Source organism: Cherax quadricarinatus, unplaced genomic scaffold (genome assembly GCF_038502225.1).
Source record: "Cherax quadricarinatus isolate ZL_2023a unplaced genomic scaffold, ASM3850222v1 Contig41, whole genome shotgun sequence".
Taxonomy (NCBI): domain Eukaryota; kingdom Metazoa; phylum Arthropoda; class Malacostraca; order Decapoda; family Parastacidae; genus Cherax; species Cherax quadricarinatus.
This window is the reverse complement of record NW_027195067.1, coordinates 175,952-203,428: the sequence shown is the minus strand read 5'-3', so window position 1 is coordinate 203,428 and position 27,477 is coordinate 175,952. Positions and strand designations below refer to the sequence as shown.

The 27,477-nt window shown below is 37.6% G+C and overlaps 2 protein-coding genes across 3 annotated transcripts in view; both read left to right on the top strand.

Annotated features, from left to right (window-relative positions):
• LOC138851161 (mucin-21-like) overlaps positions 1–27,477 on the top strand; it is a 187,857-nt gene that overhangs the window by 151,107 nt on the left and 9,273 nt on the right. The window lies entirely within an intron of this gene.
• The window catches only part of LOC128700417 (arylsulfatase B), a 71,497-nt gene that overhangs the window by 36,661 nt on the left and 7,359 nt on the right, over positions 1–27,477 (top strand). For both annotated transcript variants that reach the window (XM_053793634.2, XM_070079911.1), the window contains exons 8-9: positions 16,939–17,036; positions 26,385–26,521. In XM_053793634.2, coding sequence (XP_053649609.2) covers positions 16,939–17,036; positions 26,385–26,521 — 235 coding nt within the window. The remainder of the gene's footprint in view (positions 1–16,938; positions 17,037–26,384; positions 26,522–27,477) is intronic.

Sequence of the window (27,477 nt, the reverse complement as noted above, 5' to 3'; positions counted from 1 at the left end):
GTGGTCATTATGCAGGAGCATGTGCATATATTATGTTGTCGTTATGCAGGAGCATGTGTATATATTACGCGGTCGTTATGCAGGAGCATGTGTATATATTATGTGGTCGTTATGCAGGAGCATGTGCATATATTATGTTGTCGTTATGCAGGAGCATGTGTATATATTACGCGGTCGTTATGCAGGAGCATGTGTATATATTATGTTGTCGATATGCAGGAGCATGTGTACATATTATGTAGTCGTTATGCAGGAGCATGTGTATATATTATGTAGTCGTTATGCTTGAGCATATGTATAAATTATGTGGTCGTTATGCAGGAGCATGTGTATATATTATGTATTCGTTATGCTTGAGCATGTGCATATATTATGTTGTCGTTATGCAAGAGCATGTGTATATATTATGTAGTCGTTATGCAGGAGCATGTGCATATATTATGTAGTCGTTATGCAGGAGCATGTGTATAAATTATGTGGTTGTTATGCAGGAGCATGTGTATATATTATGTTGTCGATATGCAGGAGCATGTGCATATATTATGTAGTCGTTATGCAGGAGCATGTGCATATATTATGTAGTCGTTATGCAGGAGCATGTGTATATATTATGTTGTCGATATGCAGGAGCATGTGCATATATTATGTAGTCGTTATGCAGGAGCATGTGCATATATTATGTAGTCGTTATGCAGGAGCATGTGTATATATTATGTTGTCGATATGCAGGAGCATGTGCATATATTATGTAGTCGTTATGCAGGAGCATGTGTATATATTATGTTGTCGATATGCTTGAGCATATGTATAAATTATGTGGTCGTTATGCAGGAGCATGTGTATATATTATGTAGTCGTTATGCTTGAGCATATGTATAAATTATGTGGTCGTTATGCAGGAGCATGTGTATATATTATGTAGTCGTTATGCTTGAGCATGTGCATATATTATGTTGTCGATATGCAGGAGCATGTGTATAAATTATGTGGTCGTTATGCAGGAGCATGTGTATATATTATGTAGTCGTTATGCTTGAGCATATGTATAAATTATGTAGTCGTTATGCAGGAGCATGTGTATATATTATGTTGTCGATATGCAGGAGCATGTGTATATATTATGTAGACGTTATGCTGGAGCATGTGTATATATTATGTTGTATATATGCAGGAGCATGTGCATATATTATGTAGTCGGTATGTAGGAGCAAGTGCATACATTATGTTGTCATTATGCAGGAGCATGTGCATACATTATTTTGTCGATATGCAGGAGCATGTGCACACATTATGTTGTCGGTATGCAGGAGCATGTGCATACATTATTTTGTCGATATGCAGGAGCATGTGTATATATTATGTTGTCGATATGCAGGAGCATGTGCATACATTATGTTGTCGGTATGCAGGAGCATGAGCACACAATATGTTGTCGGTATGCAGGAGCATGTACATACATTATGTTGTCGGTATGATGGAGCATGTGCATACATTATTTTGTCGATATGCAGGAGCATGTGTATATATTATGTTGTCGATATGCAGGAGCATGTGCATACATTATGTTGTCGGTATGCAGGAGCATGTGCATACATTATTTTGTCGATATGCAGGAGCATGTGTATATATTATGTTGTCGATATGCAGGAGCATGTACATGCATAATGTTGTCGGTATGCAGGAGCATGTACATACATTATGTTGTCGTTATGCAGGATCATGTGCATACATTATGTTGTCGTTATGCAGGAGCATGTGCATACATTATGTTGTCGGTATGGAGGAGCATGTGCATACATTATGTTGTCGTTATGCAGGAGCATGTGCATACATTATGTTGTCGTTATGCAGGAGCATGTGCATACATTATGTTGTCGGTATGCAGGAGCATGTGCATACATTATGTTGTCGGTATGCAGGAGCATGTGCATACATTATGTTGTCGTTATGCAGGAGCATGTGCATATATTATGTTGTCAATATGCAGGAGCATGTGCATACATTATGTTGTCGGTATGTAGGAGCATGTGCATACATTATGTTGTCGTTATGCAGGAGCATGTGCATACATTATGTTGTCGTTGTGCAGGAGCATGTGTAAACATTATGTTGTCGTTATGCAGGAGCATGTATATACATTATGTTGTCGGTATGCAGGAGCATGTGCACACATTATGTTGTCGTTATGCAGGAGCATGTACATACATTATGTTGCCGTTATGCTGGAGCATGTACATGCAATATGTTGTCGGTATGCAGGAGCATGTGCATACATTATGTTGTCGTTATGCAGGAGCATGTGCATACCTTATGTTGTCGTTATGCAGGAGCATGTGCATATATTATGTTGTCGTTATGCAGGAGCATGTGCATACATTATGTTGTTATGCAGGAGCATGTGCATACATTATGTTGTCGTTATGCAGGAGCATGTACATACATTATGTTGTCGTTATGTAGGAGCATGTGCATACATTATGTTGTCGTTATGTAGGACCATGTGCATACATTATGTTGTCGTTATGCAGGAGCATGCGCATACATTATGTTGTAGTTAAGCAGGAGCATGTACATACATTATTTGTAGATGAATGGTTCAGAGGACCGACTTCAACATTGAACAAATGTTACACGACCTATGACTGCTGCACCTCTCCTGCCAACGGTTTATAAGCTCCTTCTCAGCACGTATGCCGTATTCTATTCAAGATTGATGGACTGACCACATCGACTCAAGGTTGAGGGACTGATTACCTCATTCTCCTCCTGTTCTTCAAGATTCTCCTTTGTATGGACTGATGAAGCCACTGTGTGGCGAAACGTTTCCTCAATAAAGATACCCAAAAGTTGCACATGTGTCTAATTTATCTACATACATTATGTTGTCGTTATGCAGGAAAATGTGCATACATTATGTTGTAGTTACGCAGGAGCATGTGCATACATTATGTTGTAGTTACGCAGGAGCATGTGCATACATTATGTTGTAGTTACGCAGGAGCATGTGCATACATTATGTTGTAGTTACGCAGGAGCATGTGCATACATTATGTTGTAGTTACGCAGGAGCATGTGCATACATTATGTTGTAGTTACGCAGGAGCATGTGCATACATTATGTTGTAGTTACGCAGGAGCATGTGCATACATTATGTTGTAGTTACGCAGGAGCATGTGCATACATTATGTTGTAGTTACGCAGGATCATGTGCATACATTATATTGTAGTTACGCAGGAGCATGTGCATACATTATGTTGTAGTTACGCAGGACCATGTGCATACATTATGTTGTAGTTACGCAGGAGCATGTGCATACATTATGTTGTAGTTACGCAGGAGCATGTGCATACATTATGTTGTAGTTACGCAGGAGCATGTGCATACATTATGTTGTAGTTACGCAGGAGCATGTGCATACAATATGTTGTAGTTACGCAGGAGCATGTGCATACATTATGTTGTAGTTACGCAGGAGCATGTACATACATAATGTTGTAGTTACGCAGGAGCATGTACATACATAATGTTGTAGTTACGCCGGAGCATGTACATACACAAAAGTCTTGCACCTAGAACCCAAAAGGGTAAACAGTAGTACATCTGGATTTATATTACCTTTAACTTATCTGTTACAAGCAAACATATATTTGCTTCATGTGTCTCGTATGTTTTTTCATAACTGAGATACCTTGGTATATCACATAGATTATTATTCTATTTATCTCTATATTCCTTACTAGGTAGATACTTAAATACAGTGTTGAGGAAAGTAGCCATATGGTTAAGCTAATTCTTGCATTTAACTTGATGATTATATGTGAGTCTGTTGATTATTATCTGTGAGTCTGTTGATTATTATCTGTGGGTCTGTTGATTATTATCTGCAAGTCTGTTGATTATTATCTGTGAGTCTGTTGATTATTATCTGAATCTGTTGATTATTATCTGTGAGTTTGTTGATTATTATCTGCGAGACTGTTCATTATTATCTGTGAGTCTGTTGATTATTTTCTGAGTCTGCTGATTATTATCTTTCAGTCTGTTGATTATTATCTGTGAGTCTGTTGATTATTATCTGTGAGTCAGCTGATTATTATCTGCCAGTCTGTTGAGTATTATCTGAGTCTGCTGATTATTATCTGTGAGTCTGTTGATTATTATCTGTGAGTCTGTTCATTATTATCTGCCAAACTGTTGATTATAATCCTCCAGTCTGTTGATTATTATCTGCGAGTCTGTTGATTATTATCTGTGAGTCTCTTCATTATTATCTGCGAGTCTGTTGATTATTATCTGTGAGTCTGTTCATTATTATCTGCCAAACTGTTGATTATAATCCTCCAGTCTGTTGATTATTATCTGCGAGTCTGTTGATTATTATCTGTGAGCCTGTTGAATATTATGTGAGTCTGTTGATTATTATCTGTGAGTCTGTTCATTATTATCTGTGAGTCTGTTGATTATTGTCTTTGAGTCTGTGGATTATCATCTGAGTCTGTTCATTATTATTTGAGTCTGTTGAATATTATCTGCAAGTCTGTTGATTATTACCTGCCGGTTTGTTGATTATTATCAGCTAGTCTGTTGATTATTATTTGTGAGTGTGTTGATTATTATCTGTCAGTCTGTTGATTATTATCAGCTAGTCTGTTGATTATTATTTGTGAGTGTGTTGATTATTATCTGTCAGTCTGTTGATTATTATCTGCTAGGCTGTTGATTATTATTTGTGAGTGTGTTGATTATTATCTGTCAGTCTGTTGATTATTATCAGCTAGTCTGTTGATTATTATTTGTGAGTGTGTTGATTATTATCTGTCAGTCTGTTGATTATTATCTGCTAGGCTGTTGATTATTATCTGTGAGTCTGTTGACTATTATCTGAATCTCTGATAATTATCTGTGAGTCTGCCGATTATTTTTTGTGAGTCTGTTGATTATTATCTGTGAGTCTGTTGATTATTATCTGTGAGTCTGTTGATTATTATCTCTGAGTCTGATGATTATTATCTGTGAGTCTGTTGATTATTATCTGTGAGTCTGATGATTATTATCTGTGAGTCTTTTGATTATTATCTGTGAGTCTGTTGATTATTATCTGTGAGTCTGATGATTATTATCTGCCAGTCTGCTGATTATTATCTGCGAGTCTGTTGATTATTACCTGTGAGTCTGTTGATTATTATCTGTGAGTATGTTGATTTTTATCTGCTAGGCTGTTGATTATTATCTGCGAGTCTGTTGATTATTATCTGCGAGTCTGTTGATTATTATCTGTGAGTCTGTTGATTATTATCTGCGAGACTGTTGATTATTATCTGTGAGTCTGTTGATTATTATCTGCGAGACTGTTGATTATTATCTGCGAGACTGTTGATTATTATCTCTGAGTCCGATGATTTTTATCTGTGAGTCTGTTGATTATTATCTGTGAGTCTTTTGATTATTATCTGCCAATCTGTTGATTATTATCTGCGAGTCTGTTGATTATTATCTGTGAGTCTGATGATTATTATCTGTGAGTCTGATGATTATTATCTGTGAGTCTGTTGATTATTATCTGCGAGTCTGTTGATTATTATCTGTGAGTCTGATGATTATTATCTGTGAGTCTGTTGATTATTATCTGTGAGTCTGATGATTATTATCTGCCAGTCTGCTGATTATTATCTGCCAGTCTGCTGATTATTATCTGCGAGTCTGTTGATTATTACCTGTGAGTCTGTTAATTATTATCCGAATCTAATGATTATTATCTGTGAGTCTGTTGATTATTATCTGCGAGACTGTTGATTATTATCTGTGAGTCTGTTGATTATTATCTGTGAGTCTGTTGATTATTATCTGTGAGTCTGTTGATTATTATCTGTGAGTCTGTTGATTATTATCTGTGAGTTTGATGATTATTTTCTGTGAGGCTGTTGATTATTACCTGTGAGTCTGTTGATTATTATCTGTGAGGTTGTTGATTATTATCAGCCAGTCTGTTGATTATTACCTGTGAGTCTGTTCATTACTATATGTGAGTCTGTTGATTATTATCTGTGAGTATGTTGATTATTATCTGAGTCTGCTGATTATTATCTGCCAGTCAGTTGAGTATCATCTGAGTCTGCTGATTATTATCTGTGAGTCTGTTGATTATTATCTGTGAGTCTGTTGATTATTATCTGTGAGTCTGTTCATTATTATCTGCCAAACTGTTGATTGTAATCTGCCAGTCTGTTGATTATTATTTCCGAGTCTGTTGATTATTACATGCCGGTTTGTTGATTATTATCAGCTAGTCTGTTGATTATTATTTGTGAGTGTGTTGATTATTATCTGTCAGTCTGTTGATTATTATCTGTGAGTCTGTTGACTATTGTCGGAATCCGTTGATTATTATCTGTGAGTCTGCCGATTATTTTTTGTGAGTCTGCTGATTATTATCTGTGAGTCTGTTGATTATTATCTCTGAGTCTGATGATTATTATCTGTGAGTCTGTTGATTATTATCTGCGAGACTGTTGATTATTATCTGTGATTCTGTTGATTATTTTCTGCGAGACTGTTGATTATTATCTGTGAGTCTGTTGATTATTATCTGTGAGTCTGTTGATTATTATCTGCGAGACTGTTGATTATTATCTGCCAGTCTGTTGATTATTATCTGTGAGTCTGATGATTATTATCTGTGAGTCTGTTGATTATTACCTGTGAGTCTGTTGATTATTACCTGTGAGTCTGTTGATTATTATCTGTGAGTCTGTTGATTATTATCTCAGTCTGCTGGTTATTTTCTTTGAGTCTCTTGATTATTATCTACCAGTCTGTTGATTGTTATCTGTGAGTCTGTTGATTATTATCTGTGAGTCTGTTGACTATTATCTGAATCTGCTGATTATTATCTGTGAGTCTGTTGATTATTATCTACGAGACTGTTGATTATTATCTGTGAGTCTGTTGATTATTATCTGTGAGTCTGTTGATTATTATCTGCGAGGTTGTTGATTATTATCTGTGAGTCTGTTGATTATTATCTGTGAGTCTGTTGATTATTATCTGTGAGTCTGATGATTATTATCTGCCAGTCTGCTGATTATTATCAGCCAGTCTGTTGATTATTATCTGCGAGTCTGTTGATTATTACCTGTGAGTCTGTTGATTATTTTCTGTGAGTCTGTTGATTATTATCTGAATCTGTTGATTATTATCTGTGAATTTGTTGATTATTATCTGCGAGACTGTTCATTATTATCTGTGAGTCTGTTGATTATTATCTGTGAGTCTGTTGATTTTTATCTGTGAGTCTGCTGATTATTATCTGCCAGTCAGTTGATTATTATCTGCCAGTCTGTTTATTGTTATCGTGAGTCTGTTGATTATTATCTGAGTGAGCGAGTCTGTTGATTATTATCAGTCTGAGTGAGTCTGTTCATTATTATCTGCCAAACTGTTGATTACAATCCTCCAGTCTGTTGATTATTATCTGCGAGTCTGTTGATTATTATCTGTGAGTCTGTTCATTATTATCTGCGAGTCTGTTGATTATTATCTGTGAGTCTGTTCATTATTATCTGCGAGTCTGTTGATTATTATCTATGAGTCTGTTCATTATTATCTGGCAAACTGTTGATTATAATCCTCCAGTCTGTTGATTATTATCTGCGAGTCTGTTGTTTATTATCTGTGAGCCTGTTGAATATTATGTGAGTCTGTTGATTATTATCTGTGAGTCTTTTGATTATTATCTGTGAGTCTGTTGATTATTGTCATTGAGTCTGTGGATTATCATCTGAGTCTGTTCATTATTATTTGAGTCTGTTGAATATTATCTGCAAGTCTGTTGATTATTACCTGCCGGTTTGTTGATTATTATCAGCTAGTTTGTTGATTATTATTTGTGAGTGTGTTGATTATTATCTGTCAGTCTGTTGATTATTATCTGCTAGGCTGTTGATTATTATCTGCGAGTCTGTTGATTATTATCTGTCAGTCTGATGATTATTATCTGCTAGGCTGTTGATTATTATCTGTGAGTCTGTTGATTATTATCTGTGAGTCTGTTGACTATTATCTGAATCTCTGATAATTATCTGTGAGTCTGCCGATTATTTTTTGTGAGTCTGTTGATTATTATCTGTGAGTCTGTTGATTATTATCTGTGAGTCTGTTGATTATAATCTGTGAGTCTGTTGATTATTATCTGTGAGTCTGACGGTTATTATCTGTGAGTCTTTTGATTATTATCTGTGAGTCTGTTGATTATTATCTGTGAGTCTGATGATTATTATCTGCGAGACTGTTGATTATTATCTGTGAGTCTGTTGATTATTATCTGCGAGACTGTTGATTATTATCTCTGAGTCCGATGATTTTTATCTGTGAGTCTGTTGATTATTATCTGTGAGTCTTTTGATTATTATCTGTGAGTCTTTTGATTATTATCTGCCAATCTGTTGATTATTATCTGCGAGTCTGATGATTATTATCTGTGAGTCTTTTGATTATTATCTGTGAGTCTGTTGATTATTATCTGTGAGTCTGATGATTATTATCTGCCAGTCTGCTGATTATTATCTGCCAGTCTGTTGATTATTATCTGTGAGTCTGTTGATTATTATCTGTGAGTTTTTTTATTATTATCTGTGAGTCTGATGATTATTATCTGTGAGTCTGTTGATTATTATCTGTGAGTCTGATGATTATTATCTGCCAGTCTGCTGATTATTATCTGCCAGTCTGCTGATTATTATCTGCGAGTCTGTTGATTATTACCTGTGAGTCTGTTAATTATTATCCGAATCTGATGATTATTATCTGTGAGTTTTTTGATTATTATCTGTGAGTCTGTTGATTATTATCTGTGAGTCTGTTGATTATTATCTGCGAGACTGTTGATTATTATCTGTGAGTCTGTTGATTATTATCTGTGAGTCTGTTGATTATTATCTGTGAGTCTGTTGATTATTATCTGTGAGTCTGTTGATTATTATCTGTGAGTCTGATGATTATTTTCTGTGAGGCTGTTGATTATTATCTTTGAGTCTGTTGATTATTATCTGTGAGGTTGTTGATTATTATCAGCCAGTCTGTTGATTATTACCTGTGAGTCTGTTCATTACTATCTGTGAGTATGTTGATTATTATCTGTGAGTATGTTGATTATTATCTGAGTCTGCTGATTATTATCTGCCAGTCAGTTGAGTATCAAAGAGTCTGCTGATTATTATCTGTGTGTCTGTTGATTATTATCTGTGAGTCTGTTGATTATTATCTGTGAGTCTGTTCATTATTATCTGCCAAACTGTTGATTATAATCTGCCAGTCTGTTGATTATTATTTCCGAGTCTGTTGATTATTACCTGCCGGTTTGTTGATTATTATCAGCTAGTCTGTTGATTATTATTTGTAAGTGTGTTGATTATTATCTGTCAGTCTGTTGATTATTATCTGCTAGGCTGTTGATTATTATCTGCGAGTCTGTTGATTATTATCTGTGAGTCTGTTGACTATTGTCGGAATCTGCTGATTATTATCTGTGAGTCTGCCGATTATTTTTTGTGAGTCTGTTGATTATTATCTGTGAGTCTGTTGATCATTATCTCTGAGTCTGATGACTATTATCTGTGAGTCTGTTGATTATTATCTGCGAGACTGTTGATTATTATCTGTGAGTCTGTTGATTATTATCTGCGAGACTGTTGATTATTATCTGTGAGTCTGTTGATTATTATCTGTGAGTCTGTTGATTATTATCTGCGAGACTGTTGATTATTATCTGCCAGTCTGTTGATTATTATCTGTGAGTCTGATGATTATTATCTGTGAGTCTTTTGATTATTATCTGTGAGTCTGTTGATTATTATCTGTGAGTCTGATGATTATTATCTGCCAGTCTGTTGATTATTACCTGTGAGTCTGTTGATTATTATCTGTGAGTCTGTTGATTATTATCTGCGAGACTGTTGATTATTATTTGTGAGTGTGTTGATTATTATCTGTGAGTCTGTTGATTATTTTCTCAGTCTGCTGGTTATTTTCTTTGAGTCTCTTGATTATTATCTGCCAGTCTGTTGACTGTTATCTGTGAGTCTGTGGATTATTATCTGTGAGTCTGTTGACTATTATCTGAATCTGCTGATTATTATCTGTGAGTCTGTTGATTATTATCTACGAGACTGTTGATTATTATCTGTGAGTCTGTTGATTATTATCTGTGAGTCTGTTGATTATTATCTGTGAGGTTGTTGATTATTATCTGTGAGTCTGTTGATTATTTTCTGTGAGTCTGTTGATTATTACCTGTGAGTCTGATGATTATCTGCCAGTCTGCTGATTATTATCAGCCAGTCTGTTGATTATTATCTGCGAGTCTGTTGATTATTACCTGTGAGTCTGTTGATTATTATCTGTGAGTCTGTTGATTATTATCTGAATCTGTTGATTATTATCTGTGAATTTGTTGATTATTATCTGCGAGACTGTTGATTATTATCTGTGAGTCTGTTGATTTTTATCTGTGAGTCTGCTGATTATTATCTGCCAGTCAGTTGATTATTATCTGCCAGTCTGTTTATTGTTATCGTGAGTCTGTTGATTATTATCTGTGAGTCTGTTGATTATTATCTGTGAGTCTGTTCATTATTATCTGCCAAACTGTTGATTATAATCTGCCAGTCTGTTGATTATTATCTGCGAGTCTGTTCATTATTATCTGAGTCTGTTGATTTTTATCTGTGAGTCTGTTGATCATTGTCTGCGAGTCTGTTGATTATTATCTGTCAGTCTCTTGATTTTCTGTGACTGTTGATTATTATCTGCAAGTCTGTTAATTATTATTTGTGAGACTGTTGATTATTATCTGAGTCTGTTCATTTTCTGCGAGTCTGTTGATTATTATCTGTGAGTCTGTTGATTATTATCTGTGAGTCTGTTGATTATTGTCTTTGAGTCTGTGGATTATCATCTGAGTCTGTTCATTATTATTTGAGTCTGTTGAATATTATCTGCAAGTCTGTTGATTATTACCTGCCGGTTTGTTGATTATTATCAGCTAGTCTGTTGATTATTATTTGTGAGTGTGTTGATTATTATCTGTCAGTCTGTTGATTATTATCTGCTAGGCTGTTGATTATTATCAGCGAATCTGTTGATTATTATCTGCGAGTCTGTTGACTATTGTCTGTGAGACTGTTGATTATTATCTGCCAGTCTGATGATTATTATCTGTGAGTCTGCCGATTATTTTTTGTGAGTCTGTTGATTATTATCTGTGAGTCTGTTGATTATTATCTGTGAGTCTGTTGATTATTATCTCTGAGTCTGATGATTATTATCTGTGAGTCTGTTGATTATTATCTGCGAGACTGTTGATTATTATCTGTGAGTCTGTTGATTATTATCTGCCAGTCTGTTGATTATTATCTGTGAGTCTGTTGATTATTATCTGCCAGTCTGATGATTATTATCTGTGAGTCTGTTGATTATTATCTGTGAGTTTTTTGATTATTATCTGTGAGTCTGATGATTATTATCTGTGAGTCTGTTGATTATTATCTGTGAGTTTTTTGATTATTATCTGTGAGTCTGATGATTATTATCTGTGAGTCTGTTGATTATTATCTGTGAGTTTGTTGATTATTATCTGAATCTGCTGATTATTATCTGTGAGTCTGTTGATTATTATCTGCGAGACTGCTGACTATTATCTGTGAGTCTGTTGATTATTATCTGTGAGTCTGTTGATTATTATCTCAGTCTGCTGGTTATTATCTTTGAGTCTGTTGATTTTTATCTGTCAGTCTGTTGATTGTTATCTGTGAGTCTGTTGATTATTATCTGAATCTGCTGATTATTATCTGTGAGTCTGTTACTATTATCTGAATCTGCTGATTATTATCTGTGAGTCTGTTGATTGTTATCTACGAGACTGTTGAATATTATCTGTGAGTCTGCCGATTATTTTTTGTGAGTCTGTTGACTATTATCTGTGAGTCTGTTGATTATTGTCTGTGAGTCTGATAATTATCATTTGAGTCTGCTCATTATTATTATCTGTGAGTCTGTTGATTATTATCTGCCAGACTGTTGATTATTATCTGTGAGTCTGTTGATTATTATCTGCGAGTCTGTTGATTATTATCTGTCAGTTTGTTGATAATTGTCTGCGAGTCTGTTGATTATTTTCTGTGAGTCTGTTGATTACTATCTGCCTCTCTGTTGATTATTATCTGCGAATCTGTTGATTATTATCTGCGAGTCTGTTGATTATTATCTGCGAGTCTGTTGATTATTATCTGCCAGTGTGTTGATTATTATCTGCGAATCTCTGTTGATTATTTTCTGTGAATCTGTTGATTATTATCTGTGAGTCTGTTGATTATTATCTGTGAGTCTGTTTATTGTTATCTGTGAGTCTGTTGATTATTATCTGTGAGTCTGTTGATTATTATCTGTGAGTCTGTTGATTATCTGTGAGTCTGTTGATTATTATCTGTGAGTCTGTTGATTATTATCTGTGAGTCTGTTGATTATTATCTGCCAGTCTCTTGACTATTATCTGTCATTGTGTTGATTTTATCTGTGAGTCTCTTGATTATTATCTGTCAATCTGTTGATTATCATCTACCATCCTGTTGAATATTATTTTTCAGTCTGTTGATTATCTGCGAGTCTGTTGACTATAATCTGTCAGTCTATTGATTATTATCTGCGAGGCTGTTGATTATTATTTGTGAGTCTTTTGATTATTATCTGTGAGTCTGATGATTATTATCTGTGAGTCTGATGATTATTATCTGCGAGACTGTTGATTATTATCTGTGAGTCTGTTGATTATTATCTGTGAGTCTGTTGATTATTATCTGCCAGTCTGTTGATTTTTATCTGTGAGTCTGTTGATTATTATCTATGAGTCTGTTGATTATTATCTGTGAGTCTGCTGATTATTATCTTTGTGTCTGTTGATTATTATCTGCCAGTCTGTTGATTATTATCTGCGAGTCTGTTGAATATTATCTCTGAGTCTGCCGATTATTTTTGTGAGTCTGGTGATTATTATCTGCGAGTCTGTTGATTATTATCTGAGACTATTGATTATTATCTGAGTGTTGATTTTTATCTGTGAGTCTGTTGATTATTAACTGAGAGTCTGTTGATTATTATCTGCCAGTCTCTTGATTATTAATTGTGAGTCTGTTGATTATTATCTGCGAATCTCTGTTGATTATTATCTGTGAGTCTGTTGATTATTATCTGCGAATCTCTGTTGATTATTATCTGTGAGTCTGTTGATTGTCTGTGAGTCTGTTGATTATAATCTGCCAGTCTGTTTATTATTTTCTGTGAGTTTGTTGATTATTTTATGTGAGTCTGTTGATTATTATCTGTGAGTCTGTTGATTATTATTTGCCAGTCCGCTGATTATATTATCTGTCAGTCTGTTGATCATTATCTGCGAGTCTGTTGATTATTATCTGCGAGTCTGTTGATTATTATCTGTGGGTCTGTTGATTATTATCTGTGAGTCTGTTGATTGTTATCTGCCAGCCCGTTCATTATTATCTGCGAGTCTGTTGATTATTATCTGCAAGTCTCTTGGTTATTATTTGCCAGTCTCTTGATTATTATCAGCAAGTCTGTTGATTATTATCTGCGAGTTTGTTGATTGTTATCTGCGTGTCTGATTATTATTATCTGCGATGGGGCTCGGAGATAGAAGCTAGGCACTTTGGAGTGCCACAAACCCCGCCCACACTGGGCTTGAAGGGTGTGGCAGCTGCACTGCAGCAGACGATGTCAGAGAGCACAAAGGCAGCAAGCACTACAGGATCATTTTGGAGACACACCCCACAAATGGGCCGAGACACGAGCGCTGGGGAAGCTCAAGAATACCTCTTGCTGTGTGTGTTGCTGCTGTTACTACTACACTTGTCCGTTGCACTCTTCTACAAGTCGAACCGAAACGTCGTCGTAAACTCCTCTCTCTACTTCGTATGGGTTATTTGTGTTTTGTTCCAGTCACTGTATTGTGCCTTGTTCTTTTTCACTAAACAAAATATAATTGCATGTTTTCTTATCTTATTTTAATATACATTTATTTGGTTCTGTGCATTTAGCTAGATTTGTAGTGACAGTCCCTAGTTCATTTATTAATATTCTAATTCCAAGAGCGGCGTTAATCTCAATAATCAAAGAATGATTCGAAGGCTTTCATTTTGAATTAGCTCCCAGATCTTGAGAGATTTGACCCTGTCTAATGAGCGCGGCATTGTCAATTAAGGATCTGCTGTATGCTATGTACACTTATCCACACAGAAAATGAAATGAATTTAGGTATGAATGAATTCGTGTCCACAAAATTTGCGTTGTAACAGTGGCGATGATTGGTAGATGAAAGAGATAAATGGTATAAAATACCTACACGATGAAAAAAAAGTCACATGTGCAGTTTAAAGTGATCCTTTATAGACTACGTTTAGGCCACAGAGTGAGTTGTTTCAATTTATATACTATCTGAACAGAGAGTACATGAGAATATATAGCGAGCAAAGTGACGTGGAGAATCAGGTGGAGAATGTTGAGGACATGAACGGCATGGATAATTAGGTTGGTTGTTATGAAGGATAATGATGAAGTTTCCTGGCAAGGGAGTCAGTTGTGTTGTAAAAGCCGTTCTGGTTGAAATTGTAAGATATATTGATGATTAATGATTCCAAGATCCTACGACTCTGAGTGTGTTCCTGCGCGATGAGTCTTGCGTCTCTGTAGTTGATTAAATGGCTGTGGAAATTTCGATGTAGAACCGACATTCTTCATTCTGCCTGCGTACCGGTGTTCTGAAATACGTGTTTGGAGGTCTCTGGATGTCTCGCTCATAATCCCTTGCAATCGTTGCAAGGGATTATGTATACTCCTGCAGATGATTGAACAATATGGTGTCATATACTGGTGATGTCTTTGATGGTGCTGGATGTGGAGGTAGATAATTGGAAGGCGGTATTAGAAAAGATTTTGAATACGTGTTTGGAAGCGAAGTTGGTGTGGGGAATTATGTATCTTCTCTCCCAGCAACACCAGACCCGCCAGAATGTATGGCCTCCCAAAAACTAACAAAGAATTCCTCTGAGGCATCTTGTCTGGAATAGGCTGTGCTCCTCACCAACTCTCAGGGTTTCTTGCTAAACTTCTTTCTAAACTCTTGGAAACAATCAGTCGAGCACATCTTAAACTCTCTGGTGATCTTCTCAGTCGTATCCGAAACAAGAAATTATATTTAGCAAGGAACAAGAAATTATATTTAGCAAGGTACCCAGTACACTATCCAATGATCTGCGCGGGAAGACTGACGACTCCCTCGACCTCCCTGTTTCACCCAGCGATTTCATCCACCTTGATGAACTTTGTGCTGGTTTTATATGTTTATTTTTGAAAATCCTCTTTTTCAACAGACTTCTGGACTGCCCATGAATTCCTCACTTAATGCTGTTCTGGCAAACATATTCATGGAACATATAGAAGCCGAGCTATTTTCCTCTATTACTCTCTCTTCAATCACTTGGCTCCATTACGTTGACGACATTCTCATCATAACTCCCAGACGCTTCAACGTTCAAATTCTCCAACACAAGCTCATCCAGGTCGAGCCCTCATTCCAGCTCAACCAGGTTGAGAACACTCTTCCTTTCCTTGATGCTCTTGTCTGCAAAGCTGACTACGAACTTCGTTTTCAAGTTTACCGAAAACTTACCATCCAGCACAATCTTCTCCACCTCTAACAACGACACCAAAACTAAAAGTGGCGTATTCATATTTCGTGCTCTTCGAATCTGTAGCAATAAATTCCTTGAGGGAGAATGTTCTTTAATCGAACAAGTATTTTCTAAACTTCACTACCCTCGTTACTTCATTAGACGGCAAACACCGTGCAAATAAAATTTTCAGTTCACCCAGACAAAATATCACCGAGAGGATATACATGGTTCTTCCCAATAACACCGTTGACAAACACGTCTCCAACATCTTATCCAATACTGCCTATCAAGTCTCTACTTTCACATCCAACACTATTAAAGACATCACTAGTAAGAGACACTACAAAGTTTAATCCTCTAGAGTAGCACACGTAATCCCTTCCAACGACTGCAACCAATAATACGTGGGCGAGACATCCAGATTCTTCCAAAAACGTATTTCTAGACAACAATGCCAAGGCACAATGGACGATTTGAGGAATTTGTGTGTTCGACACCGATATTTCCACAACCATTTAATCAACTACAGAGACGCAAGACTCATCATCAAGGAAGAAGAACATGACTCACGAAATCGTAATGACACGATTGCAAACAAACCATACCACGGGCGGGATTGAGCCCGCGGTCAGAGAGTCTCAAAACTCCAGACCGTCGCGTTAGCCACTAGACCAGCTAGCCACAATAAGATTCGTCCAACTAGGTATGTTTCTACACCATAGGAAGGTTAGCATAGGCACCACTGTGACCACAAATGCAAGTTTTTACAGACGAATCTCCAGCTAGCGTGGCCTTCCTATTCATGTACTCTGTGCTCAGGTAGATCACATAAAAATCTACCTGTGCTCAGGTAGATCTTTATTTGAAAAGTGATTGACTACGTTGCAACGTGCAACGTAGTTCCAAGTTTCTTAACATTTTCTCGTATTTTGACAAATTTGAACCAGCAAAAGTAAACTGAATGATAATCTGCCATTAATTATTGAAACTGGTCACAGGTGGCTGACTTAATTATATTTAACTTGTTTCTAACAGGAAAAAGTTCTCACTGCCTGTATTTTAATCTATTATTATTATTATTATTATTATTATTATTATTATTATTATTATTATTATTATTATTATTATTATTATTATTATTATTATTTTCAATTTGTAATATCTGTTCTTTCAATAAATTTGTTGTACACCTGGTGCAGGAATGATCAGCGCCATGGACGAGGCTGTGGGACGGGTGGTGGACGCCCTCAGGACCACTGGTCACTATGACAACTCTGTCATCGTCTTCACAACAGACGTATGTTAAAATCAACTGTTTTTACAGTATTGTCTTACAAAGTGAATAGTTACGTGTTTTCTCACATTTTGGTAATATCGTGAGTGGTCTCTTTGCTATGTAAACGTGTACATTGTCTCTGCTTTCTCATCTACATGTTAGTGCATTACCCGTTCTCTGTCTTTCGTTTCTGCATACAATTGATACAAGTTCTTTTTCTGTTCTCTGGTTCTCTTTCTTTCTCTCTCTGTCTCTCTCTCTCTTGTACACAGGATTTTACAAGGTTAGGTTCAGGGTTCCTAACTTTATTTGCAAGCTAAGAGCTGTTACCTATTTCAGCTAATTTGAAAGCCTTTAATTGTTGAGAGATATACATATAGGGAACAGAATGAACTTAGAACCATCTGTTAGCCAGCTATTTCGTATGGACGATTGACTTTATTTCGGTGATGTCGTTATGATAAGATAAGATATCGTTCGGATTTTTAACCCCGGAGGGTTAGCCACCCATGATAACCCAAGAAAGTCAATGCGTCAGAGGACTGTCTAACTTATTTCCATTGGGGTCCTCAATCTTGTCCCCCAGGATGCGACCCACACCAGGCGACTAACACCCAGGTACCTATTTGCTGCTAGGTGCACAGGGCAACAGGTGTAAGGAAACGCGTTGAAATGTTTCCACCCGCCGGGAATCGAACCCGGGTCCGTGTGTGAAGCGGGAGCCTTAGCCACCAGGCCACCCCAAATGTTCCAAACACGATTCATTCTAGGAATAAATGATCTGGGATGATGAAGTGTTCTGGAGAAGGTACAGTCAGAGTGTAGTTGCTGTTTTGTTGTGTAGAATCTCAGTTCTTGCTCTCCGCGGAGTGGAGCCAAGTGTAGTACCTAACAGTGGTACATAAGAGTAGTACATAACAGCAGTACATAACAGTAGTACCTAACAGTAGTACCTAACAGTAGCACATAACAGCAGTGCATAACAGCAGTACATAACAGTAGTACATAACAGTAGTACATAACAGTAGTACATAACAGTAAGGCCAACCACATCTCTCCTGTATTGAAGGTTCTGCTAAAATGACAGATTTATCCAGCCTGTGTCCAGACGAAAGTTGAGTCGTCTTGCTCTGTTCTCTATTCTGTCAAGAACTCGAAGATGAGATGGAAAGCAACTTATTCATGGAGTGTGCGTACTTGTGTGCACTTGCAATCTCTGCTGTCAAGCGGATGAGAAATATGTCTAGGTGCTCTAAGCTTCCTGGCTGCCTTGTTTGCAAGACTTATAAATTGGTCAATTTTCACCTCATGGATAACAGTTTCATCCCTGGATACTAACATTTGCATTTTCTCAGGAACAATTGTGACCAGTCATCACTCTTCTCCCACGATGACATAGCTGTACACTATCACAAATATAAACTTGCAAAAAAAAAAAAAAATTCCTGTTTCTCACTATGTAACTTAATTCATAAATAATCAATACATGAGAATATAATAAATAATATCATCTACAAAATATTCGTAGGCTTCCCACATTATACAGCAGAGTTCTGCCTACATTATTTCCTCACAAGTCACTTCATTATCCCCATCCCTAAGAACTGCCTTACCATGCGAGTCAGTATTTTAGGAATACAGTCTGTTACTTTCCTGGGAGAGAGAATTTTTTTTCTACAAACTGGCCGTATCCTAATGACAATCCAAATGAATTCTTTATGAACGAAACCCAAAATTTGGTCATCTCAAAAATCTCGGATATCATCGTAACTCCGCAAGGCCCAGACTCATGGAACTCCGTGTTCATCAAGAACTGCAAGAAGCCCCTGTCATGTGCCTTCAGCGTTCTATGGAGAGGGAGTATGGACACAGGGGTCATCCCACACACACTAAAAACAACAGACATAGCCCCACTCAACGAAGGTAGTAGTAAAGCAATTGTAAAGAACTACAAACCGACAGCACCAACATCCCATGTCATAAAAATCTTTGAGAAGGTTCTAAGAAGCAAGATCGCCAACCACCTAAATACCTCTAAGTTACACAACCCAGGGCAACACGGGTTTAGAGCAGGTCGCTCCTGCCTGTCTCAGCTACTGGATCACTATGACAAGGTCCTGGATGCTGTAGAGGATAAACAAAATACAGATGTAGTACACAGGCTTTGCATAAGCCTTCGACAAGTGTGACCATGATGCAATAGCACACAAAATGCGTGATAAAGGGATAACAAGAAAAGTTGGTAGATGAATCTATAACTTCCTGACAAATAGAACAAAGAGTAATAGTAAAAAGAGTAATGTCTGAGGCAGCCACGGTAAAACTCTGTTCCACAAGGCACAGTACTCGCTCCCATTCTATTCCTCATCCTCATTGTCTTCCTTTGCGGACTACACCCGGATTACCATGGCAGTGACCTCCATCGAGGACACTGCGAGACTCCAAGCGGACATCAACCAAATCTTTGAATGGGCCTCTCAAAGCAATATGAAGTTCAACGAGGAGAATTTTCAACTACTCAGATATGGGAAACTTGAGGAAATTAAAAATGTACCAGGGTATGCGACAAAATTCTAACCATACAATAGAGCGAGAAAGTAATGTGGAGGACCTGGGGGTGATAATGTCAGAAGATCTCGCCTTCAAAGACCATAACAATGTATTTACCGCATCTGCTTGGAAAATGATTGGCTGGATAATGAGAACCTTCAAACTAGGGACGCCAAGCCCATGATGATTCTCTTCAAATCGCTTGTGCTCTCTAGGCTGGAATACTGCTGTACACTAACGGCCCCCCTCAAGGCTGGCAACGTTGCTGATCTGGAGAGTGTTCAAAGAACTTTCACGGCACACATAAGTGTGATAAGGTACCTTAATTACTGGGAACGGTTGAAGGTCCTTGACCTGCATTCCCTGGAACGCAGGCGAGAGAGATACATGATAATATACACTTGGAAAGTTCTGGAGGGATTGGTACCAAACCTGCATGCGAAAATCACTCCATATGAAAACAAAAGACTCGGCAGGATATGAAACATTCCCCCGATGAAAATCAGAAGCGCCAAGAGTACACTGAGAGACAGCACAATAAGTGTCAGGGGCCCAAGACAGTTCAGCTGCCTCCCAGCATACATAAGGGGGATTACCAATAGACCCCTGGCTGTCTTTATGAAGGCACTGGACGGGCACCTAAAGTCAGTACCTGACCAACCGGGCTGTGGTTGGTTCTTATGTCAGCTTGGGTGCGGCCAGCAACAACAGCCTGGTTGATCAGACCCTGATCAACCTCCTGCTTCACCTCACCTCACTACAGTACATAAGCCACATCTACGGCCCTATGCTGTACATTCTACAAGATTGATGGACTGAACACATCGACTCCAGGCTGAGGGACTGATTACCTCAAACTCCTCCTCTCCTTACGCCTTTCTACTTCGTACTGGACTGAAGAAGCCACTGTGTGGCGAAACGTTTCCTGAATAAAGATTCCCATATGTTGCATAAGTGTTTCAATCTTCAACTTGTCGGTTTTTCAAACCATTCATCACAGATAAAAGGCTGCTGAGTTGACTTCACGATGTACATGTTTATAGAGGGGCCACAGATATATCAGATCACTTTCTAGTTGTAGCTACACTGAGAGTAGAAGGCAGATGGGATGCAAGGAAAATAGAAGCAGCAAGTAAGAGAGAGGTTAAGGTTTATAAACTAAAAGAGGAGACAGTTAGGGTAAGATATAAATAACTACTGGATGATAGATGGGCTAGTGAGAGTATACGCAATGGGGTCGAAGATGTATGGGGTAGGTTTAAGAATGTAGTGTTAGAGTGTTCAGCAGAATTTTGTGGTTACAGGAAAGTGGGTGCGGGAGGGAAGAAGAGAGACTGGTGGAATGATGATGTAAAGAGAGTGGTAAGGGAGAAAAAGTTAGCATATGAGAGGTTCTTACAAAGTAGAAGTGATACAAGGAAGGAAGAGTATATGGAGAGAAAAAGAGAGGTTAAGAGAGTCTTGAAGCAGTGTGAAAAGAGAGCAAATGAGAGAGTGGGTGAGATGTTATCAACAAATTTTGTTGAAAATAGGACTAATAAGTTGAGGATGCCTAGGGAACAAATGGATTTAACAGTTAAAAATAGGAGAGGATAGTTATTAAATGAAGAGTTAGAGGTATCGGGAAGATGGAGGGAATATTTTGAGGAATTGTTAAATGTTGATGAAGATAGGGAAGCTGTGATTTCGTGTATAGGGAAAGGAGGAATAACATCTTGTAAGAGTGAGGAAGAGCCAGTTGTGAGTGTGGGGGAAGTTCGTGAGGCAGTAGGTAAAATGAAAGGGGGTAAGGCAGCTGGGATTCATGGGATAAAGATAGAAACGTTAAAAGCAGGTGGGGATATAGTTTTGGAGTGGTTGGTGCTATTATTTAATAAATGTATGGAAGAGGGTAAGGTACCTAGGGATTGGCAGAGAGCATGCATAGTTCCTTTGTATAAATGCAAAGGGGATAAAACAGAGAGTAAAAATTATAGGGGAATAAGTCTGTTGATTATACCTGGTAAAGTGTATGGTAGAGTTATTAGTGAAAGAATTGAGAGTAAGACAGAGTAGGATAGCAGATGAACAAGGAGACTTTAGGAAAAGTAGCGGATGTGTAGACCAAGTATTTACAGTGAAACATATAGGTGAACAGTATTTAGATGAGGGCAAAGAGGTTTTCGTGGCATATATGGATTTAGAAAAGGCATGTGACAGGGTGGATAGGGGGGCACTGGGGCAGATGTTTCAGGTCTATGATGTAGGAGGTAGGTTACTGAAAGCAGTGAAGAGTTTTTATGAGGATAGTGAGGCTCAGGTTAGAGTATGTAGGAGAGTGGGAGATTATTTCCCAGTAAAAATAGGCCTTAGACAAGGATGTGTGATGTCACCGTGGTTGTTTAATATATTTATAGATGGGGTTGTAAGAGAAGTAAATGCGAGGGTCTTGACAAGAGGCGTGGAGTTAAAAGATAAAGAATCACACATAAAGTGGGAGTTGTCACAGTTGCTCTTTGCTGATGACACTGTGCTCTTGGGAGATTCTGAAGAGAAGTTGCAGAGATTGGTGGATGAATTTGGTAGGGTGTGCAAAAGAAGAAAATTAAAGGTGAATACAGGAAAGAGTAAGGTTATGAGGATAACAAAAAGATTAGGTGATGAAAGATTGAATATCAGATTGGAGGGAGAGAGTATGGAGGAGGTGAACGTATTCAGATATATAGGAGAAGACGCATCAGCAGATGGGTCTATTAAGGATGAGGTGAATCATAGAATTGATGAGGGGAAGCGAATGAGTGGTGCACTTAGGAGTCTGTGGAGACAAAGAACTTTGTCCTTGGAAGCAAAAAGGGGAATGTATGAGAGTATAGTTGTACCAACGCTCCTGTATGAGTATGAAGCATGGGTGAGGCTGGAGGCAGTGGAGATGTCATGTCTGAGGGCAATGTGTGGTGTGAATATAATGCAGAGAATTCGTAGTTCGGAAATTAGGAGGTGCGGGATTACCGAAACTATTATCCAGAGTGCTGAGGAGGGGTTGTTGATGTGGTTCGGACATGTACAGAGAATGGAACAAAACAGAATGACTTCGAGAGTGTATAAATTTATAGTGGAGGGAAGGTGAGGTAGGGGTCGGCCTAGGAAGGGTTGGAGGGAGTTGGTAAAGGAGGTTTTGTGTGCGAGGGGCTTGGACTTCCAGCAAGAGTGCATGAGCGTATTTGATAGGAGAGAATGGAGACAATTGGTTTTTAATACTAGACGTGCTGTTGGAGTGTGAGCAAAGTAACATTGATGAAGGGATTCAGGGAAACCGGTAGATGGTAAGTACAGTGTCTACACTCTGAAGGAGGGTGTTAGTGTTGCAGTGTTATAAATGTAGTGTAAAACAGCCTTCTGGCAAGACAGTGATGGAGTGAATGATGATGAAAGTTTTTCTTTTTCGGGCCACCCTGCCTTGGTGGGAATCGACCGATGTGTTAATAAAAAAAAAAGATTGAGAGGTATAAATGGACAGCATTAATTAATAAAGAGGATGTAAATAGCGCGCTAAAAATATCTAGCATAGACTGGAATCGCAGCAATGGTTTCAATTTGGAGAAATACAGATTCAGAGAGGATATAGGAAAACACTGGTTTTGTAATAGAGTTGTGGATGAGTGGAACAAACTCCCGAGTACCGTCATAGAAGCTAAGACCTTGTGTAGTTTTAAAAATAGGTTAGATAAATACATGAGTGGGTGTGAGATGGACCTGACTAGCTTGTGCTTCTAGGTCAGATGCCGTGCTCCTCCCTTAAGTGAATGTCACTCACCTGACTAGGTTAAGGCATTGGCTTAAGTCGGTGGGAGAATTGGACCTGCCTCGCGTGGGCCAGTAGGCCTGCTGCAGTGTTCCTTCTTATGTTCTTATGTTCTTCTGCCTGGTCATCGTCGAGAGAAGACTCCTTTTCGTACTCCTGTCAGTGAGATTTCTGTTCTCCTTTACTCTTGCCACGTTAATAAATCAAATCAAGTTTATTCTCTATAAAGGTTACAATGTGGGGTTTACAGGATTTGGATATTGTGTGATTTACATGTTATAAAATACTAACTACAGAGGAGGCCACTAGGACACCTAGCATGGCTAGGCATTTCGGGCAGACTTAGATTAATTCTTAACATTAAATCCTTACAGATTATGGTATTAAGGCTAGGTGACTACATCATAATTTGTGAGTTTAGCAATGTGAATGTTTTTGTTTTGGCACAATACAAAGTGTCTATATTGGAGTGTCATAGGCAAGCTTATGACTAGTTAGGATTCATTATTTTAAGATTAAGATTAGTATTTCTGTGTTTATAGTCAGTGAGTGAGTGAGTGTAATTGTGAACCACCAGGTGGTTATCATGTAGTTAGTTGTTGGGGTGTATCAGGGAGATAAGATGTTTTCTAACTGTAGTTTTGAAAGTGATGAGTGTGTCTGCAGTTCTAGAGTTTTCAGGTAGGGTGTCCCAGATTTTAGGTCCTTTGAAATACATTGAATTTTTGTAAAGGTTTAGTCGGACACGGGGAATGTCATAGAGATATTTTTGTCTGGTGTTATGCCTGTGGATCCTGTCACAACTATAGAGAAAGCATTTTAGGTCAAGGTTAATATTGGAATTTAAGGTCCTGTAGATACAGATTGCACAGTAGTAAGTGTGGATGTTCTGAACAGGGAGTAAGTTTAGATCTATGAAGAGTGGGGGTGTGTGTTGCCAGGGATGGGATTTAGTGATTATTCTTACTGTGGCTTTTTGTTAGGTTATTATTGGCTTTAGGTGTGTTCCTGCAGTTAAACCCCAAGCACAGATAGCATAGGTGAGGTATGGATATATAAGTGAATGGTATAGTGTGAGAAGAGCAGTTTGCGGCACGTAGTATCGTATCTTGGAGAGGATTCCCACCGTTTTGGATACTTTTATTGTTATGTGTTGGATATGGGTGCTGAAATTCAGGTTGTTGTCGAGGTATAGGCCAAGGAATTTGCCCTCATTATGTCTGGCAATTAGAGTGTTGTCGATCTTAATGTTAAGTTGCGCAACACCTGCTCTGCTACCAAACATAATATAGTAGGTTTAGTCAGTGTTAAGTGTAAGTTTATTGGCTGTCATCCAGGTCAGAATTTTGAGCAGCTCCTCGTTAACAATGGTGTTGAGATTGGCAAGGGTGAGAGATGACATAAGTTGTGTCGTCAGCAAACAGAATGGGTTTCAGGTGTTCGGATATGTTTGGAAGATCATTGATGTAAATGAGGAAAAGCAGGGGTCCAAGAACACTTCCCTGCGGAACTCCAGTATCAAGTGGCCGTAATGATGAGGCTGTCTTTAATGGTGACATCTGATACCTATTAGAAAGGTAGGATTTGAAATATGCAAGCGCATGGCCTCTTATACTACAGTGATCAAGTTTGTGGAGTAGTGGTCAACTGTGTCAAACGCTTTTCTTAGGTCAATAAAAATTCCTAGCGGATATTCCTTATGTTCGAATGCTGTGTAAAGCAGGTTTAGCATTTTTATAATTGCATCATTAGTGCTTTTATTTTTCCTGAATCCAAATTGGCAAGGGTTGAGTATGTTTTGTGTCGTTATAAATGAATACAGTCTCCTGTGCACGAGTTTCTCGAATATTTAGGATAGCAATGGTAAGTTTGATATTGGCCTATAGTTGCTTACATCTGTAGGGTCACCACCTTTATGTACTGGTGTAACCCTTGCTGTCTTGAGTAGTGTCGGGAAAATGATAGTTTATAGTGACTTGTTAAAAAGTAATGTAATAGCATGCGAAGGGACATGGGCCGCTCGCTAGAGTTTTCTGGTATAGTAGGTTCTTGCTTGTTCGCAGAGACTAAGTCAAAATAAGGGATTTTTGCTCTTTTATGGTTCAGTGTCGTGAGTCACCTAGTATGCTTTAGGTTTTTAAGTCTAACTCTTGTCGTACCGTATTCTGACTGACATGTTCACACTGTTGTCAGTGTTTGGAAGTTACTAAACTTAGATTCAGTAATTTGTAATTTTGGAAGACATGTCAAGTGTCCCGGTGTGTTTCCAGCTTCCTTGTCTGACGCTCTGCTCCTCACGGATACTTTAACTGTCTTCCTCTTAGGTGAACTGGTAGCTACATTGTTATTCGAGCAAGTTGTGCTTAATAATCATAATAATAATAATAATAATAATAATAATAATAATAATAATAATAATAATAATATTAATAATATCTTTATTTACTACAAGTTCATGTACAAGATATGCAGACCATAGCTGACATCAGTGACATACTACTATATAACTGACATCAGTGACACTACAATTTAGCTGACATCAGTGACATATAGAAAACCGCTTGTAAAAACCACCTTATGTGTAATAAAAATTAATAAGAAGCATGAGCTTAAACGGGGCATAAGTTCACAGTTTTTAAATAGGTGTGTTGAAGCAATATTAACGTTACATAGTTGACACAGGATCCTGCAATAACAACACCTCAGGGCATAACTTGCCAATGAACTTAACTTTATCAACTTTAGACAAATATCATTGTACAGTTAATAAGGCTTTGCAAATTAACTGTTGTTTCTCCTTCAAATTATCCCAGTTCATTTAATTTAAAAAATGATGTTAGTAATTTACATAAAGTCTTTGCAGACACAGCAGCTTTCATTTTTTTTTCTTATGCTGACTTGGTCAACTATGATCAGTAAGGCACATGTACAACACTAGGAATCTTGCAGTGTTGCACTGAGTCAGTGTTTGTCACACAAGTGTTGTACAAGTAGGAAATTAGATATACAAGTGCTTAGCACATAACTTGTTGCTTCAGAATGGCGGCCCAACTACCTGGGCAGGTAACAACTGGCCTCTGAGGGGTAACAAGAGCTCGTTGTTTGAGGGAGGAACCAGAGGCGTTGCCTTCGTTCATTCTCCACTACTTCCCAACCCTGGAACAGTCTCTCACCAGTTAGTATTATCACCAGTTAACTCTTTAAATCACTTATCATCACGAATTGCTATTTCTTCCAGTCAGTTACCACCAGGTGACCATTTAATATATAATTTAAATTGCATATTATCACTACTGTTTTTTTCACCAATCATTAGATATAAATATATAACAATATTTTGCTTATCTGATGATGTAAGTTTTTTTCTTTAAGATTATTGGAACCTCTTCTTGACTGACAAACTCTCCATTATTTGTTACACAAATCAGCTTTCTGGCTAAGACGTATTATCATATCTCAGTCGATTAACAACCAGGTACCTAGTTACTGCCAGGTACCTACTTACTGCCAGGTACCTACTTACTGCCAGGTACCTACTTACTGCCAGGTGAACTGAAATAACAGGTACAGGGAAACATGCCAAAGTTTCGACTCATGCCTGGAATCGAACCATGGACACACAGCATATGAGCTAAGTGCACTGCCAACCAGGCCACGGTACAACTGTTATGTAATGACAATTAACAATTAAAAATACACAGTTCATTTTGCACAAAACGATTTATTAATTATTTTTTGCTAGCTTGAAAGGTAAACTGTTAACAAACTGCTAAAATTAACTGTAATAAAACAGTTTATCATTATTAATAATCCTTGCAACACTGTCAGTGTTATTATTATTATTATAATTATTAAGAGTTGTTTTAGGGTGGAAAGATAAACTGATAGTGGTCATGATGTGACCGGGGAAAGTGAGACAATCAATTTTGACCCATGTATGGCAAGGACAGCTCTAAGTCCTTGGATGATGAGACCTTCCTCGAAACCTTAGCTGCGTTATGTTAATGCTCGCATAATCATGTTTTTTTTATTCTATTTGTTTTGAGTCACCATTCGAAATGAATGTCACTCTGTTTATACAGTAAATTAAGATAATGCAGGATTCTTCTTGTTAGTTTCCTCAGCATCTTC